Source organism: Symsagittifera roscoffensis, chromosome 10, assembly GCF_963678635.1.
Source record: "Symsagittifera roscoffensis chromosome 10, txSymRosc1.1, whole genome shotgun sequence".
Taxonomy (NCBI): Eukaryota; Metazoa; Xenacoelomorpha; order Acoela; family Convolutidae; genus Symsagittifera; species Symsagittifera roscoffensis.
The window spans coordinates 31,982,936-32,000,060 of NC_087071.1; the positions used below are offsets into that span (position 1 = coordinate 31,982,936).

Consider the following 17,125-nt stretch of genomic DNA (forward strand, 5'->3'; position numbering starts at 1 on the left):
TTTTTATGTTCCTTTGTTCCAGAAGGAATTGGGCGTAAAACCTCGAATTTTTCTATGGCAAGAGTTGGTTTTAGTCTTATCTGGCCTCTACCCAAGTTTTGTCAGCTTCTCCGCCGCTCGGTAAAAATTTTTTAACGGCATTTTTTATGTTCATTGACATGTTTTCCAGTCAATGAAAACAGTCGAGTAAATTTTAAGAAATTTTGTAGACGATGTTTTTTTGCCATTTAAAATATATAATTGCGACTGTAGCTTCCTCAATTTTAAGTCTCACTTAGGTTCTTTTTCTGTCTTTTTATTCTCAATGATTTGTGTGTTTATTGTATCACAAATTTTGCGAAGCTCCGCTTCTGCTCTGTGTTAAACAGACAAAAAAATCTCATAGGGCCTGTTTTTTCTTTAGACACGAATGGCTTCGTGAAGTTGTGGCATGTGACTTCCAAGTCGGCTCTGGTGACAAGGAACGAGAACAACACTTCGGACACACTCCAGGGTGCGAATGAGAACGACCTGGTCAACGAAGTCTTCCGAAGTGGCATGCCGACAACCACGATTAACTCTGGCAGAAGGGCGTCGAATCGGTAACTCATGAAAATCATAAAGAAAAATCGAGTTTTTGTTTTTTTTGTTTTGTAGACCAATTGATGATATTAAAATTCATGGATACTTAGCTTAGGTTAGTTTAAGTGGTGTTCAATTTTGCATATTGAAGCCCCATTGAGATAGTTTGCCGCTTTAAAAAATATTTCCTAATATGGTTTGTTTGGGAGCTTGAATTTCAAAAGTGAGTTTATTTGTAGCGCATTAAAATCAGTGACTTTTTTGTTTCAGGCAGGTTCACTGTGTTTCATACTCCAGGTGAGTTTTTTCATTTCAGACTTGAACTTCTGAATAAAGGTTTTGAAAAGTTTAAGAAAGAAAAAGATAGCCACTAATAGCTAAAACGACAAATCAAACTGAAGTAACCCACTGTTGTAGCAGTAGCACTGAAGGAGCTCAGTTATCATTTGTGAAAAGTATATATTTTGAATTTTAAAAAAAGTACGTGTACAGGAAATATTAGCTGTGAAGTAAAAGTGAAATTTATCTTCGAGAGAAAAAATCTTGTCTTGATTTTCCCTGCCCATTCAATATTTACAACGAGTTTTCTGTCGGCTTTCATTTATTGAGTTCGAGATTCAATTTACGACAATAACATTTCTTTCAAGTATGATAGTTGGGTCCCAAGTAGAAGCAAGTATGAAAGATGGGCCCTGCGAATTTCGTGAAAGTTTCAAAAACAACTAAACAATGCGAACCATGTTTTCGAAGATTTAAGGCTTGAACTTTCCTTGAGGGGGCATCTATATGTAAGGAACCCATTTTTATACGTGTACCTTCTTGGGTCACGCGTCCCATGGTCTCGTGTTTGATTTTAGGGTCCCAGTTACGGTGGATCTGAAAAAATGGCTAGCTTCTATGGACAGTGGTGCGTCAGTTGGACAGTCAGATGATGTTGATTACAACAAACAAGTCACATTAATAGCTACTGGAGGTAAGAAATAAGTTTTTACACTAGTGAGCGTAGTGAATTAGTATGAACCTACTTTTTTTCAGTTTTCTCAAATTGGGTTAATTTTATCTCAACAAGGCAAGTTACAAGTTGTCATTTACTCTAGCGCGATCTTGCGAACATAGTATATTATTACGAACCTTCTTTTTTTCCAATCTAACTCGCAAATAAAAGTGCTCATTTGGTGGCACTTTTGCTTCAATCACAATCTATGCATTGAAACTTTCGTGGCATCTGTTCTCTGCTTTATTGATGGCTTGTGTTTGTTATGAACGCAGTGAATACACTTATATAAGTCTTGGTGATTTTTTCTTAGTTCTTTTTTCAGGAAAAAGTTAACACTCAAGTTTGACTTTTTTTACCTCGTAATGTTTATGCATTCAGCCGTAATGGCCTGTTACAAAAGTGAATAAAAGCGTCCCCTAGAATAGAATGGCTTCTAGTATTGAACTTCTACGCGTAAAACTTACTAATTCAACGGCGGCCGTGCACGTTTTAAAATTGGGGAGATAAATTATGTTATGATGTCTTTGACTTGTGAAGATTTTCATTAGTCATGCTTCAGGTGTTTTTTTATTTAAGCCATTTTCGACTTTTCAAGTTTTTTTGCGGAATTTTGTTTTACCACCTGAAAAAGCGGCATGCCCTAATATATATAAAATGTTTCAATTGTGATCATCTTGCGGTTTTTGGCGCTCACTGTTTTGTATTAGCCTGTCGCAAATGCGGCGAATTAATCCGTCTCAAATTTAAATTTTGTTTGGATGATTGATCCAAATAAGATCTAAATAGATTTCGAAAAATATCAGCATGGATCTTACATGGTATTCCAAAATGATTTTTTCTTTTTTGTATCGAAGTTGTATCGAAAATGTCTATCAAAGATACTTCGGACACCTTAAAGGACAGTTGAGCCTTTAGAGTTTTGATTTGAATTGCTGAGTCTGTTTCCTTTTAGGCTCAGATGGACTGGCGCTTGTGTGGCTGCTGTATGAGCCTAAAGGTATACTGCAGAACCACTCGTCCAAAGTTGAAAAGAAATTTGTTGGTCGCCAGATGTTCTTCAATTGTGCGTGCATACACAGGTCAGAAGCCAATTACTACCTTAACCACGTATTTGATTAAGAGCCAAAGAACGAAGTTCAATTTTATAGATACAATTTAAAGGCAAATTGAAAAAATTCAACTGATGTAAGAAAAACGTGAAAAAATTGATTTAAAATAACCTATTGATCCAATTTCCCGAGGTTGGGTTAATTTTATCAAAACGTCTGCAATGATAGATTTTTAAAATTGAAACATCTTTAATGTCAATAGATTTTTTCGTAATAATCAATGGGCAAAATTTTCAGCTGTGTTTCCAAGTCTGTTGGCTATATTTGCTTGGTTTTAGATGCGCGATCAACTACAGGAAGCGTTTAAACGCATTCAACATTTTATACAATGTATGAGAATTTTGATCTTACTTGATAGTGACGAGTTTGCTGTATTTAAGCTAAAATTCTTAATAATACCGAGAAGGTTTCTGTTCTCGTATAGTCGTCGTAGAAGTTTACAGTGACTCAATTAGTATTCAATTTATTTCGTCCAAGCTTCCATTAACCTCACTCCTATCCTAATTTAAGTATTGTATAGGGGAACGAAGAACATGATGGATGGGCACACTATGAATATCTTCGCCCTGCAGTTCAGCAAGAGTGACCCCACCCACTTTTTTTCTGCCGGCTGGGACAGTGTCCTGTTCAAATGGAATGCCGTCACAGGAGAACGACTACTGTGAGTAGTTTTTTTATTCCTTTTATCCGATAAGGAACGAACCAGCATACGAGCTGGTCCACTCTTAACGCTGAACCCTTGTTGTGCCTCCTGGTTAACAACCTTGTATTTTTTGATCATTTGTTTTTGTTTGGTCCTAGGCGAAAAAACAACTATCTTGAATCATGATGGGTTTTGATCACGGCGCTAAAATCTTGAATGACTTGGCACAGTTTTCTCAAATTGACCCGCTGATTGGCCCAGCTTCATCTAATTGGTTTAATTTTATGAAAAAGGATCAACCTTTGAAAAAAATTTCGAGTTCAATGAGTGAGTGGGTTTGTTGACTGTCTAAATAATTCAGTCTGCTCTCACTAAAAAATGAATGGAAAAGAGCTTATATCGAATTTGTCATCCTATTTTTACACTAGTTTTAACTTAAGTGAGCGTTGGTGTTATACTACGACTATTCTTTTTTTCTAACTTAAGTCGCTAATATTGGTGCCACTTTTGGAACACCTCTACGATTTTTTGATAGCATGTGCTTTTATATTTGAATGGTAATAAGTAAACACAGTTGATGCATTTTAAATTCATCAAATGAAACGAAAAAAGCTATTTTTTTTCTAACAACAACCATCATAAAAAATCGATTTCAGAAATTTTCTAACTCAATATATCTTGCAATTTTTTGTAATGCATAATTTCTACATAATGTGGCTTTATGGGTTGTGATTTGTTACATCCAAAGTTAGTATGGATGCCTTCAGTTTGGTACACTCCAAATTATCACTTGCGAAATTGAGTCTATTAATATTTGGTGCCACTTTTGCTGAATTACATAGCTTTTTATCAGCATATGTAGCTGCTTTATTCGTGACTAGTGTTTGTCGGTGGTTAACCGTGCGTGGCTGAGTCGTTAGTGCGTGAGACTCAAAATCTCTTGCTTGCAGTAGGTCGCAGATGGAATCATGGCCCTAGTTGAATTTTTTCTAATGCTAGGCTTATTTCTTTTCTGCACTTTCTAGAGCTTCTTTTTGTCGTGTTCTCGCTAGTGTTTGGGAAGCAAAGCTTCGCCCCTGTGTCAAAGCATGGAGTTTCAATTCAATATTAACAACTTGTTCTATAATTGAAAGTCGTTCTTTAATTAGTAATTTCACTAATTCTGATTTCGAATACTTTCTTAAAAGTCAATAAACTTAGTTCAGACTCTTATGTAGGTCGTAATGATTTTTTCCTTAGAAATTGTTCTGGCTCAAATTTACTTTTTCGTTTTTTGACTTTCGAGTTTGATTTAAGTTCACTTCGTTTCCTTTGTTAAAAGAAAGGCAAACTCTACTATCGAAGAGCAATAATGTAAAGATCTAGAGAATCAAAGAGCTCCAAGGCTTTCTATTTTCTTTTTTGAAATTCGAGAGTTGAGATTTAAAAAAAACAATTGAGTATTGTTTCTGTTTCCTTTCGTTTCTTGACTTTTCCAACTGTCTGTTAGCTTTGTTTTTTTTTTCTTTAAATAATTTCGGTTTCCTTGTTGTTTTAGTTTTCCAAATCATCCTTTGGTTATGATTTCAAGTGCCAATGAACGAAGTGAAGGCCTTTAATTAGGTCGGGTTTTCAAGTTTTTTCAGGCTCACTTTCAATTTCGATTTTTCGCGGTTTCCTTTCAGATTTGTTTCAAATTCAATTCCATTTCATCTGCAAAAAAGAAGGAAAGTTATGCCGAGAATGTAACTGGCGCGAAAAAACGTGAATGACTCTTAGACTCGAAATTGAGTTGTAATTTTCAGATTTCCCTGCGGAATAAAGAAATTATTTTTTGATCCTACTGTCTCTAATTGGGCTGGCTGTTTGTCATAAAGTATTTAAAAATCAAATACTCTTGAGTTTTAAAGAGCTCTACAGTGATCAAATTTTCTTCAAAACTTTGAAATTTGAAAATTTTACGAAAAGCCATTAATGTTTTTGGTCTTCATTTTTTGGTCATCATCTTTTGGTCTTTATTATTCGGTCTCATTTTTTGGCCTCGTTTTTTCATGTTTGTGGGCCATTTTGTTATTTTTGTTGAATATCTTTTTAATGCTTGAATTCTCCATCAGAAGATTTAAAAGCATGTATTTTTACCTGTATTAATAAAGCGCATTCTTTGCGGCCTGATAATTACTATTCACCTATGTTAGAAACTCAGGTATTCAGAAGGTCTCCAAGGCGAGTGGTCTATTGGACTGTTTAAGATTAATTACTCAGCAGATAGTTTTTCTGATCAATTGGTGTTGCAATGTCTTTTGCAAGGTTTTTTAGCGTTCTTTTTTGTCGTAAATTTGTTGCATGTGTATAAGAAGTGCATCTTCGCCGCTGTGTGTGTAATGAATGTCGTCAATTATCACTCTAATCACGTTAATTTTTGTGGCTATTTGACTTTTCAAGCTCGCTTTTAAGCTTCTTTTTATGCCTGAAGCTGCTCGGAACTTTTCCTTTTCTTCTAACTGGTCTGTTGACTAGCAATTATTTGTTCGTTTCAGAGTGATCAAGGGACCCTTGGTTTGTGGCAATGAGGCCCTGTGTATGGACATGGAGACAGACAAGCCACTGTTAATATGTGGAGATCACTCTTCGGGTTATATAGATGTAAGTTTACACAAATGACGAGCGACTTGAGTTGAAATAAACGCCGAGGATACCTTAGCATCGTAGATTATTTGCGAACTAGACGTCGTTTTTTAAATCTCGGATTTTTGCGAAAGGTTGCGACAGATTTCAAAAACATTCGCCGAACTTTTTTTTTCTGAACTTATTGATTTTCGGAGATCCCAGAAGCTCAAGAAGACCATAAGCTGGCCAAAATTTTTCGCACCTCAAGGAAGTTTTTGTGAAAATATCCTTAAGATATTTTTGAGGCTTTGTTTTGAAGTTTTAATTTATCGGTGGCGGTTTAAGTTATTATGGAGTAAGCTTTACAAAGAAAGGATTATGGTATAAGTTACTCGCTTATATTATTTTCATTTTTTTCTAATGAAAAAGGGATTTCTCCTAATTTTTTTACCTTGGAACTCACTTTTTCGTGTTAACAGGTGGTGAACTTCGGTGACCCTGACACCCTTTCTGTGGAGACTAGACTTCTGATGCCGAGAGACAGATTTGTTCAGCCATACGCATGCTGTCTGTTCGGAATAGACAAGATACTAGTGGGAGGGAGCAACCCGAACTGTCTTCGAATCATAGACAGAAACATCAACCCTAATAGCCAACAGGTTTGTTTTGATCGATCGAATTATTCAGCAGATGTGGATATTTTTTCTTTTTATTCCGCTCACATCTGTCTAAATCAAGCGACTCCGGATAATTTCCTTATTAAGTTTTTACCGTTATTTAAGGAATTTCGTCACTATTCTCGAAAAATACTAGCTACATTTGATATTGAGGGTTCAATCTTAAAATTCACGGAGCGGAAATCTTCAATCTAAAAATCAGGGCGTGGAAAGCAGAGACTATTCGCATGCTTTAGAAGAGAAAAGTTTATGGATTTAGGAAAAGTCAAATTTGAATTTTCGAGTGATTTTCGGAAGCTTTTTTCCAAAACTACCTAGCCCCAGGGGCGGATCTAGGATTTTCTCGAGGGGGGGGCGGATTTTCGAAAAATTTTCCAAAATTTTGACGACCTTTTTTTTTTTTAGGTCGAGCAAATTGATTTTTTGAGCTCTCCCAAAGCACTGTTTTGCGCCTATTTTGGCAAAATTTTCTGCGCCGCAGGCAAATTTTTGAAAAAACAGTCAAAAAAAACCGTTTTTGGGCACTTTTTGAAAAATTTTGACAAAAAAATTGCGTTTTTTTTGGCGCGCGCTCCCCCTCAAAGTTAGTATATATTGGCGCCGAAGGCGCCTTTAGAAAAATTTTAGGGTCGGTCCGCCAAAAATGGATTTCTGAAAAAGTATCAAAGGGGGGACCCTTTGGGTCGGCAGGGGGTCGAATCCCTGAGGGGGGGGCGTCCGCCCCCCCCCCCCTAAATCCGCCCCTGCCTAGCCCAATCTGAGATTTTGAAAGAGCGAGTAGTAGTTTTCTCCTATCAAAAAGCGGCTGATTCCCTACTTAAGCAGAAAAACACCAGGGTTTAAGCGTAAAGTCCATTTTTTTGAAATTTTGAAAATTACACATTTCCGCAACAGTGCAATATGATTAAAAATGTTAGAACAGGTAGATCCATCCGTAGCTGGGCTCTTGTTTAATTCCAAGCACCCATGGTGCATATGCGAGGACGTCAGACTCCTAATCAACAGGCCGGATATTCAAATCCGGAACATTTAAATCGTTTTATTTTTTTGTCGAATTTTTGCTGCAGAACATTGACAAGTCGATAGAAACTCTAGCTGCTTTATTGGTGGGTAGTATTAGTAGAATTACAAGCGGCTGTGGAGCAGATGTGAGAACGTGATACTCTTAATCTCAACAATTTTTTTCAAGGTGTATTTTAATCTTTTCCTTATTTCAATTTGTTTTGCCTGTTTAGAGCTCTTTTATACATTTCACTCGTTTGCGAAGCACAGCTTCGCCTCTGTGTCAGATAAACGAATATGGGCGGACTAAGTTGATAAACTCATAAATATTTTAAAGCTAGAATAGCCGGTTGATGTGCTAATACAGTGCCGAGAAAAGATGAATTCAGAAGATGAATTCAGTGCCGAGAAAAGCTGACCAAAAGTCGGAGCTTAATGATTTTTATAAATGGAAACCATGATTGCGAGGACTTTCAATGTGACACAAATCATCGAAGTTATCTAACGTTTATTTGTAGCTAGTAAATACCTTGAATATTTTGCGTGAATATAAAACCATCGCTGGTTAGTTCCTACCAACTCTGTGAGTGGTTGGAACAATACGCAATAAAGGTACAATTTGCTCACAGGGATCAAACCCGCGAGCTATTAGGTCTCTCGATGAGTCCCACCAGTAAGGAAGAACTTCACAGTTTGTCTCTCGAAGTGAAAATGATATCCATTTGTTGGCAATTTTAAATTCAATTTTTGCTGGCCAGATAGTGTTTTCCGTTAACAAGAGAGATTATATCATTGGCTCAGTATCCTTCGACCTGCGAAAAATTTGTCCCAACTTTCTCTGCCATTTTGTTATACTTCAAAGGTTGACTAATCTCAAAAAGCGAGTCGAATAAAGAATTAATTAAGTCTTTGCACTTCGTTAGCTTAAACAAGATTATTATCCTGAAAAGATATTGTTTGCATCCATTTTGCAGGGTGGTGAGGCTGCCTTGGTGGATTTGGATAGCAGACAGTCCCTGCGGCCCAGTTTCAGCCAGGAGAGAGCCAACAACCCCCACTCTCTGGCAGACACAGAGGGGCACAAGAGATTCAGTATCAGTCTGACTCCAACTGTCACACAACAAGTAAGCTTTAAGAGAAGACGAAGAAGAATTTATTTTTCTTATAGTAATCATTAATAACATATTCAGAAGTATGCGTCAACTACAAGTACGTGTTAAGAGAATTCCAATAAAAATTAATAATAAATATTCAAGAATTATGTGTTATAACTTCACAAACAACACAAATCGAGAGAGGATAGACGGCGCCTTTCCAACCACATCCCCCTCCACATTTGCGTTTCATTGTCAAATTAGCGCAGGGTCATTATCAAAAATGCTTGCGATCTAGATACTTTTTTTGGTTATCTAGATCAACGTCGAAGTTGAAAAAAAAAGATTAATTGAGCTCGTTGCCGTATTAACCTATACCTTCCCCAAGCTCAAAAATAAACGTATATCCGCATCAAAAAAGTAAGTGCGAATGAAAGAACTGAATTTTCACCTATTTAGCTATTTTGGATTTTTATCTGTTTTGGTTTTCAGGGAATTGTTTCATGGATATTGTCTATACTGCATCCAGTAGTTTTCAAGCACAACCGTTCATTTGATTTTAAGATTGATACAATATTTCATTTGATTTTAAGACTGATCTGGGTTTTTTTTACAGGGTATGGCTTCTGTGTTTGGAAGTGTGGAAGACTTGGGTCAAGCGGTCACCTGCATTGCTCTAGGCCCAGAAGACAAGTTGAAGAAGCAGATCATAGCTGCTTGCAGTGGATCAACTATCATGTTCCTCAACAGCACAGTCAAGCGATGACAGAAAAGGACAGCATATAGTTTGGTTGATTTTAAAATCGGTTTTACTTCGTGTTTGCGAGAAGCAAATAGGAAATCTACACATTTCAAGACTAGTATTCTTGCAGTTATTGTAAATATCTAGTAAATAATTGTAAATTAAATCCCGATTGTTTGTGTACAATTTTAATGTGAATTTTAATCTGTATATTTATAAATTTAGTATTGGTCATTAATAGTTTTTAAGATATAAAGTTAAAGATTTTTTGTCAGGGAAAGCTTGTTTACTCGATTTTCATTTTAGCAGTTTAGCTTTGAATTATTTTAAAGTTCAGTTCATTTGCTATCCATCAGCAATAGTGTGAAAGTCACATAAAAAATGACTTCTGGTTTCAAAAACAAGAAATTTTTTTCTGAATTCCCACCAATTCTTCGAAGCTTTATTGTTCCGACTTTCGAAGAAAGTGTGGAATATTTATGATTGGGAGTGTTTTTACTTCAGTTAGTTCTCGAGTTGGTTTGTTGGTATGAACGAAATTTCTTTGAAAATTAGACAGTGTTGTTTCGAGCGATCTCTAGAGAGTCGAAAAATGCTACTGCATAAGATGGGTTTTTAACTCCCAGATTTTTCACTTTTTGTTTCAAGTTGCAAAGGAAATGATATGGACTCCTATAAAAAAACTCTGGCATGACTGGATTCTCATAACAATCGATTGATGTAGCATCAGGTCCTAACTTCATGCAACAATTATTTCTCGTAAAGGCTATTGAACTTCAGTGCGAATTTACTTAAATCAAAATGTTAAAAACCAACTGATGTCGCGGTATGATTTTTCTAAGCTCAAATTATCAAACTTTAAATAGCAATGTCAATTTTTTTATAATTAAAAGTTTTAATTAGAAAACTCAAAACGATAAAATCACAGCGCTTCGAGCTTCAAAAAAACATAGCCAACAAAAATGCATTAAAAAAATAGGGCTGTAATGTTGTGGTTCCGATGAAAGTTGACAAAAATTCAATCCCATCTTCGTGATTTTTTTATTTTGCTGTTCGATAGAGGAGTTTGTTCCATTTAACAAAGAGAACAAACTGAAGATTAAAATAAATCAAACGTCATACCGAGGAATTTCAAATTTGACCATGAACTACGTTCAGTGACTCTTTAAAAGCCTGGACTTCTATCTGAAGATAAAATGGGGCCATTATAAAATTTTTCAGACATCGTATACCGATATTTTGTGTGCAATTGAAGAACAATTATCTTCGAAATCCAGCTCGGTTGAAATTAAACATGAAACCACGTTTTACATTTCTTTGAGCTGTCTTTGATGTAGTCAAAAACTACCGAAAATGCATATTGACGCCATAGATCTTCCCAGTCAATTCATAATATGATTCGGAACAATAATATCACGCTTTTCTAAATTTTATAAACATGTCAGTAAGACTACTACTACTTACATTTGAAACTAAGGTGAAGCCATTTTAAATTTTATCAAACAAAACACCTTAATTTTTTTTGAGTTTTATCTAAAAGCAATTTTCATTTCAGAAAACTTAAAAACATTTGGTCAGAAAATCGGAAAAACTAATATATTTTTCCGCTTTGAACTGAAGCTAAGGTTAAGAATTTACAAACGAAAGCGTTTTTTATCTCAAATGCGTCTGAGGGCAACGTGCCTTGCTTTAATGCTTCAATTCACCAACTTATTCAATTAATTCTTTGTTTTGATTCAAAATCGTCGTCATTTTATTTCACAAAGTAAAAGCAATAAAAATCACCACAGAGAATGATTTTTTCTAATATTGTTTTTTTTTTGGACAATTTCAGGTTCTAGAGCTCTCTATTCCCGTCCAAAAGGCTTCGAACAGAATGAAAAAATTCCAGATTATGTTTGCATAAAAGCGAGACTGACTTCGATATATTTTTTGATGCCTTGGGTTACTGCAAAAACAGGTAAGTACACTTATAACGTTTTGAGATCAAATGACAAGCTAACACTATTTTGAAATTTAGAAAACAGTTTTTTTTTGTATTAAGCGGAGGCGGAATTAGGGAGGGGCATAACATGTCCTTTTGTTACTAGTTTTCATTTTAAAAAAATTGCCTGCCATAAAAACATTTTAGGACAGTGTTTTTGGTGATCACCGGAAATCAAATTAGCGATCTTAAAAAATCCTAGATCTTGAGACCTGAAAATCACAACACATTTCACTCTAAGGGTATTATTTTTCCACCAAATGTTCTTATAAAAATAACTGATCTTTATTATACCTACTGAAAAAAAATAAATATTGATATCTCAACTCAATTGAACACAGCGATCAAATCAGAAAAAAATCCGACTGTGACTGCATATAAATTTTTCTACCAAGTTTGAATTTACAAATTCTAGGTATCTAAGCTAAAATTTACCGATTGCCTGCCACAAATTGACCAAATTTGAACAAATTTACACGCATGCAATGTACTTATTGAACTGTTTTTCTGATCGTTCTTCAAAAGCAGAGAGAACCTGTTACCTCGCATTGAATTGGTTCAATTGTCAATTAGCAAAAAAAAATTGTGTGAACAAACTAAAGGACTTCGTTAAAAAAAAGTATTGTTGAGATACAATTACAATGTCGCTGAAATGAGAACAGTTGATGAAATGCGTGCTTTGAGTGAAATGATTCCGCTCAAACTCAATCATTATATATGGGTAAACTTTGTTGACATTGAGCTCACAGCTTTAGTCAAAAGTGCAAACAGACCACTTTTTCTTCTCTACTTCTACCTCGGAAACCGGTCTACTTTAGAAAGCTTCAATGAAGATTACTGGAATCTTCATCACAAAAAAGGAGGCGTTCGTGGCGCATGCAAAAACACTGCGCAATAGTGGGCCAGTGTGGCGATCAGTCTGGCTGTCCCTTGGTTGCTATTCACCAATGACCATGCACTGGACAAGCAAACAAGTGGAGCCTCATTTGTTTGATTGACGAGTCAACAGTTGCTGAGCACTTAAAACGATTAGATGAATCCGACTAACTGTTTTCACACTATATAATTTCATTCGTTTAGGCAGAAACACGTCGGTCTCTGTGTTATTAGCCACATTTTAGATAACTTTTGCTTCTGCGCCAGGCGTGGGTTATTACACGTAGTAAAGTAAAAGCTCACCTAATTTTAAAATACAAAATCAACATTGTTATCACGCAGAAACGTTCTTAGCATCGTGACGGAATATTATTCAGAAGCCAATTGAATTTCTCCAGATATTTGGTAATACTGATCAATGCGAAGGCTGAAAACCTGGATAATGACCTCAGAAAACACTGTGGTCGGAGAATATAGTTTTACTAGCAGAGCGACCTGCTAGTTTCAATTAAGCATGATGGGAATAAACAAAACAAGACTGCTCGTACCAAGGCGAAGCCCTGAATGTTCTGACTGCCTTTCAAGGTTTATGGAGCAGTAATGGCATAAAAAAATTAAATGAAACAAAATAAAATGAAATTTTTTTCTTTCTAAAATTCGAAATTTTTTATGAAAATCATCCCCCACAAGCCATAAAAACTACAAAAAGATAAATTTAGCTCCTTGTAACAAATCAATTATGGCAAATAAGCTTCTTTTAACCAATTTGGGACGATTTCTAAGATGGATTAACTCTCCGCTTACGCGTTAATAACGCGAAATATATCGCGCGTTAATTGTCCTAAATTGGCCAAAATGGCAATCTTTAAACCACCGTAACTTTACAAAAAATAATCACAGGTGAAATCTCTTTTCAAATTTGAGCTCAGGACAACAATACTTTTTGAATGATGAAAAAATTTGGTCAAAAATGGCTAGTTAAAAAGTCGAAATTTGTCTGAAGAAAAAAAAAACCCACCCCGAGCACAAATTTTCCGTTACTTTCGTATCGAAACTCGGAACAATAAAGTCAGATCAAAATGATTTGAAACCACTAGTTGACCCTTTGCTCGTCCTGGCCACAAATTACGGAGACAAATTATAATCGAGTGTGTTTTTCCACGAAGAGTTATAAGCAATTAAAACAAGTGAAGCCCAGGTTTTCACGTTTCTAAGAGCAAGGAAAAAAGTTGGAATAGCCAACAAACGACCAAAACATAGTCAACAAACAAAAAACCAGTCTTTAACTTGACTTAGGTTTTTTCTCAGTATTCGATGAGCTCAATCAATTCAAAAACAAGTTGTAGTTTAACTTGAACTCATGGCACTGTGAATTTTTTTAAAAAAACATCAATATGGACATGTTAAAAAACTTTCAAAATTTCAGCCGGAATCATCCAGAGTACTTTAAGTTTGCTAAAGTACTCTGGATACCTTGAAAAAAGCACTCGATTGCTCCGTTTTAGACTAGAAAAAAAAAGTTTTCAGAATAACATCGATAGTTACTACTTTTTTGGTTGTTGACTTTACATGATGTTCATGATGTTATCGTGATGTTTAAAATATCGTATTTCAACCAACAGCAAACGAAGGGTTGCAAAATGGCATACGCAAGATTTACTAATTACTTTCTTAGTACATAGCATAGTATGCTGCTTTTTAAATTTGTACTCAGTATTCAATAACTGCAATTAGTAAAAAAATTTTCCCTTTTGACTGAAAAATTTGATAGATTTGTAGACATTGAGTTTTATATTACAATTTTAAAGGAAAAATAGAAGAAATGCGAAGACAACCGTTTGCTATGCAAGCAGTATACAGTTTTGAGTTAAAAAAATTATAAGCAAGTGAAAAAAGTAAGCAAGTGAAAAAGGAGAAAGTAAAAGAGATATTTTCACTTTTGGTAGGAGAATAAATAGTGTCATACGGGGGAATTTAATACTGTTTAACCAGCAGGTATGAATTAAAAATAGCCAAGATGCGGTAAATTGTAGTATAAAAAATTACGAAAATAGTTAGAATAGTTGTTGTTTTATATAGATTTTAAAAAAACTGAGTTTTTAGTATCATACGTCACAACGACCATGGTTTTACTTTGTTACTAAACAATCTCTACGCACTAAAAATTCCCCAGACCGCCCAAACTTAGCAGAATTGCTTCATCAGGTGGAGTAGAACAAAACTGAGTTACCAACAAATTAAACTGTAAAGATTAAACAAAACTTTTTATTTTACACTGAAGTTTTCAGCAGTTTAAAAACTTCATTAATTCGACTAAGCTCAAACGCCAAAGTGTTTTTTTCTCAATGTACATGGAATATAAGGCTTCAATGTACATGGAATATAAGGGTTCTTACATGGAATAAAAACATGAAAAAGTCAAAGTTGCTATTCAAAGTAAAAATGCTATTCAACTCCAGGTCATATAACCCACAAGCACGCAATACACCAGTAGAGAAGAGCGATCTTGCCCAGAATTTGTTGAGATTTTTTGAACATTCAACTTCAAATTATAGTTTGTAAGAAAGTTTTTTTGACTGGACAAAACTCTAGTCCCAAATTGCAGGAGCTCCTCCAGGTATAAAAAACTTCAGCCAGTAGATTGGAACTTTTTCATTTATTTGCACTGCAATCAAAAACACTTTGTTTCTGGACACAAAATCTTTTTTTATATGTAACTTTTTATAAAATAGTAAAAGCAAGTTCTAGAAAGTAACCCAAGATCGTAAGTTGTCATATTGAAGGCGTTTAAATTTTGATTAGCATTTCCATAATCAAGGGTATTGCAATCGTGTACTAGATCTCCCATCTCCCTGTCCTCTCTGTTGGCAATACTGAAACTGACATTTTTTCAGCAGGTTATTTTTTCTAAAAAAATTCGGTATGCTCTAAATTTGCCTTTCATGTTTTGCCAATTCGATTTTTGAAAACGTGTGTGTTTGCGTGTGGTATGTGTGTGTGTGTGTGTGTGTGTGTGTGTGCGTGTGTGTGTGTGTGTGTGGTTGTTTTGAGGAGGATGGGGACTTGCAATTTCTTTATTAGTTTTTAAGACTTATTGAAAATTTTTGGTCTCAAAGATTTTCTGCTCAGGCTTTTTTGGCTTTGCTATTGCTTTGTAAATTCCATTTTGCGGCTAATTTCAAATTTTTGGTCCAGGCGTATTGATATTTCTTTTTTTTTTGATATTACTGATTTTTTCTGTTTTTTTAATTAGCCGCTTTCCTGTATTGTATCACAAATGATGCGAGGATCTGCTTCGTCTCTGTGTTCAAATGTCAGGACAGATGAAATTATTTAGCTGTGGGTTCAAAATGTTCAAATTGCTTGACGAATTCGAAAATTGAACACATAAAGGATATTCCATACGTTCGCTCCTCAAGTTGTATGCATGAACAGCGTGCCCCGCAAAATATAATTTGCTTAAAACTTGAAGAGGTGAGAAAAAAAGCAAGGCTTACTTGAGAAGTTTTATTTTTGGACCAGATCAAGATGTCAACATAGCTGCCTCTATCCAGGAAATGTAAAAATGATTCAATTGTCGTTAGAATTTCAGTTGCCCTGTTAGAACTAAAAACGAACTTTGTAAGCCCATGTTACCTTAGAACTGATAAAGCAAACCAGGTGAGCAAATCACAGCAATAAAACAATTCATTTTTGTTATCGACTTTCAACTCCACGTACTGAATGCACAAATGCGTTACCCGAAGTGTCTCCACCTTTTGAGCAGGTAATTTTCAGCATCTGTGATGTTCCAGGTGAACATCGCAGATACTAAATCTGTGAGTTCTAGATTTAGTATCTGTGAGTTCTAGAATTGGACTAATTTTTATCAGTTCATTTGATTGATGACTGTTCGTATTTTCGATGTATGATTAATTATATTGTTTGGTTGCGATGTTGATGTCGTGCAAACTCAGACACCTCAAACACTACGAATAGGCCAGTCACAACCAGCTTAATTTAGTAGCTGTTTTAACCTGTTCAATCTGTTTGATTTCAACCATGAACTTTTTTGTTGTTTTGATTTGTTGTATTCGGAGAGCTCTGTGCTACGTGCACAGCAAATGACTTCTCTTAGTCTCTATATCAGCTAAGCATTAACAATAAGTTTTGAATTGCATTTCTACAAAATATTTTTCACTCTAAAATTGTAACGAGAACTTTTCAGACATAAATATTCAACGGTTTTAAGTGAAGCACTTATGCGGAGTTTTCGCTGAAAAAATAGACCTCACCTTTTTTTTTTGATCAAAAAATAATTTAACAACATAACAAGAAAGGTTCTGCTCACTGAGATGTTTTATATCTGAGCTAATCCGAGTGAGTCATCTAAATAAGCAAAGCTTTTAAAAGTTGCTTTGATCGCTGTCTGTTGTGAGTTAGGACCTATGTGGTTAACTCATAGAGTAATTTCGGATAGGGTACACCGTCTGCTCGTCACGCTATCTTATTTTCGGCCGGATAGATTCATGCAACTTCTTAGTCTAATACCGATCCTAATCTTACTCTTATACTTTCTAGTCTCAGGGTGTTTAACTAGTCTCTGCTAGGCTCAATAGATCTAGGGTATACTGGTTTGTTGCGGCTGTTGAAGTTTTCTTGGAGAGACAACTAAATTCTAAGTTAAATTCAAATCTCTCTGGTGCTGAAATTACAAGTAATTTCAGCACTTACAAATAAGTGGGTTGTTAGTTAGATGGATCATGATTGGTTGATATTAAATACTTTACAGTGGTAAAATATCTAATTTATCCAATCATAAAATATAGTTTAGATCAGGTTCCACCCATCCGGGTTTTACAGAGTTTTTTAGAA

General features: G+C 35.2%; 2 protein-coding genes across 3 annotated transcripts in view; both read left to right on the forward strand.

Annotated features, from left to right (window-relative positions):
- The window catches only part of LOC134855657 (uncharacterized), a 505,026-nt gene extending 495,377 nt beyond the window's left edge, over positions 1-9,649 (forward strand). For both annotated transcript variants that reach the window (XM_063872225.1, XM_063872226.1), the window contains 9 exons: positions 404-581; positions 832-858; positions 1,419-1,534; positions 2,511-2,637; positions 3,188-3,328; positions 5,827-5,932; positions 6,376-6,555; positions 8,550-8,699; positions 9,286-9,649. In XM_063872225.1, coding sequence (XP_063728295.1) covers positions 404-581; positions 832-858; positions 1,419-1,534; positions 2,511-2,637; positions 3,188-3,328; positions 5,827-5,932; positions 6,376-6,555; positions 8,550-8,699; positions 9,286-9,435 — 1,175 coding nt within the window. In that variant the 3' untranslated portion in view covers positions 9,436-9,649. The remainder of the gene's footprint in view (positions 1-403; positions 582-831; positions 859-1,418; positions 1,535-2,510; positions 2,638-3,187; positions 3,329-5,826; positions 5,933-6,375; positions 6,556-8,549; positions 8,700-9,285) is intronic.
- The window catches only part of LOC134855658 (uncharacterized), a 323,097-nt gene that overhangs the window by 141,232 nt on the left and 164,740 nt on the right, over positions 1-17,125 (forward strand). The gene's annotated exons all lie outside the window — the stretch shown is intronic.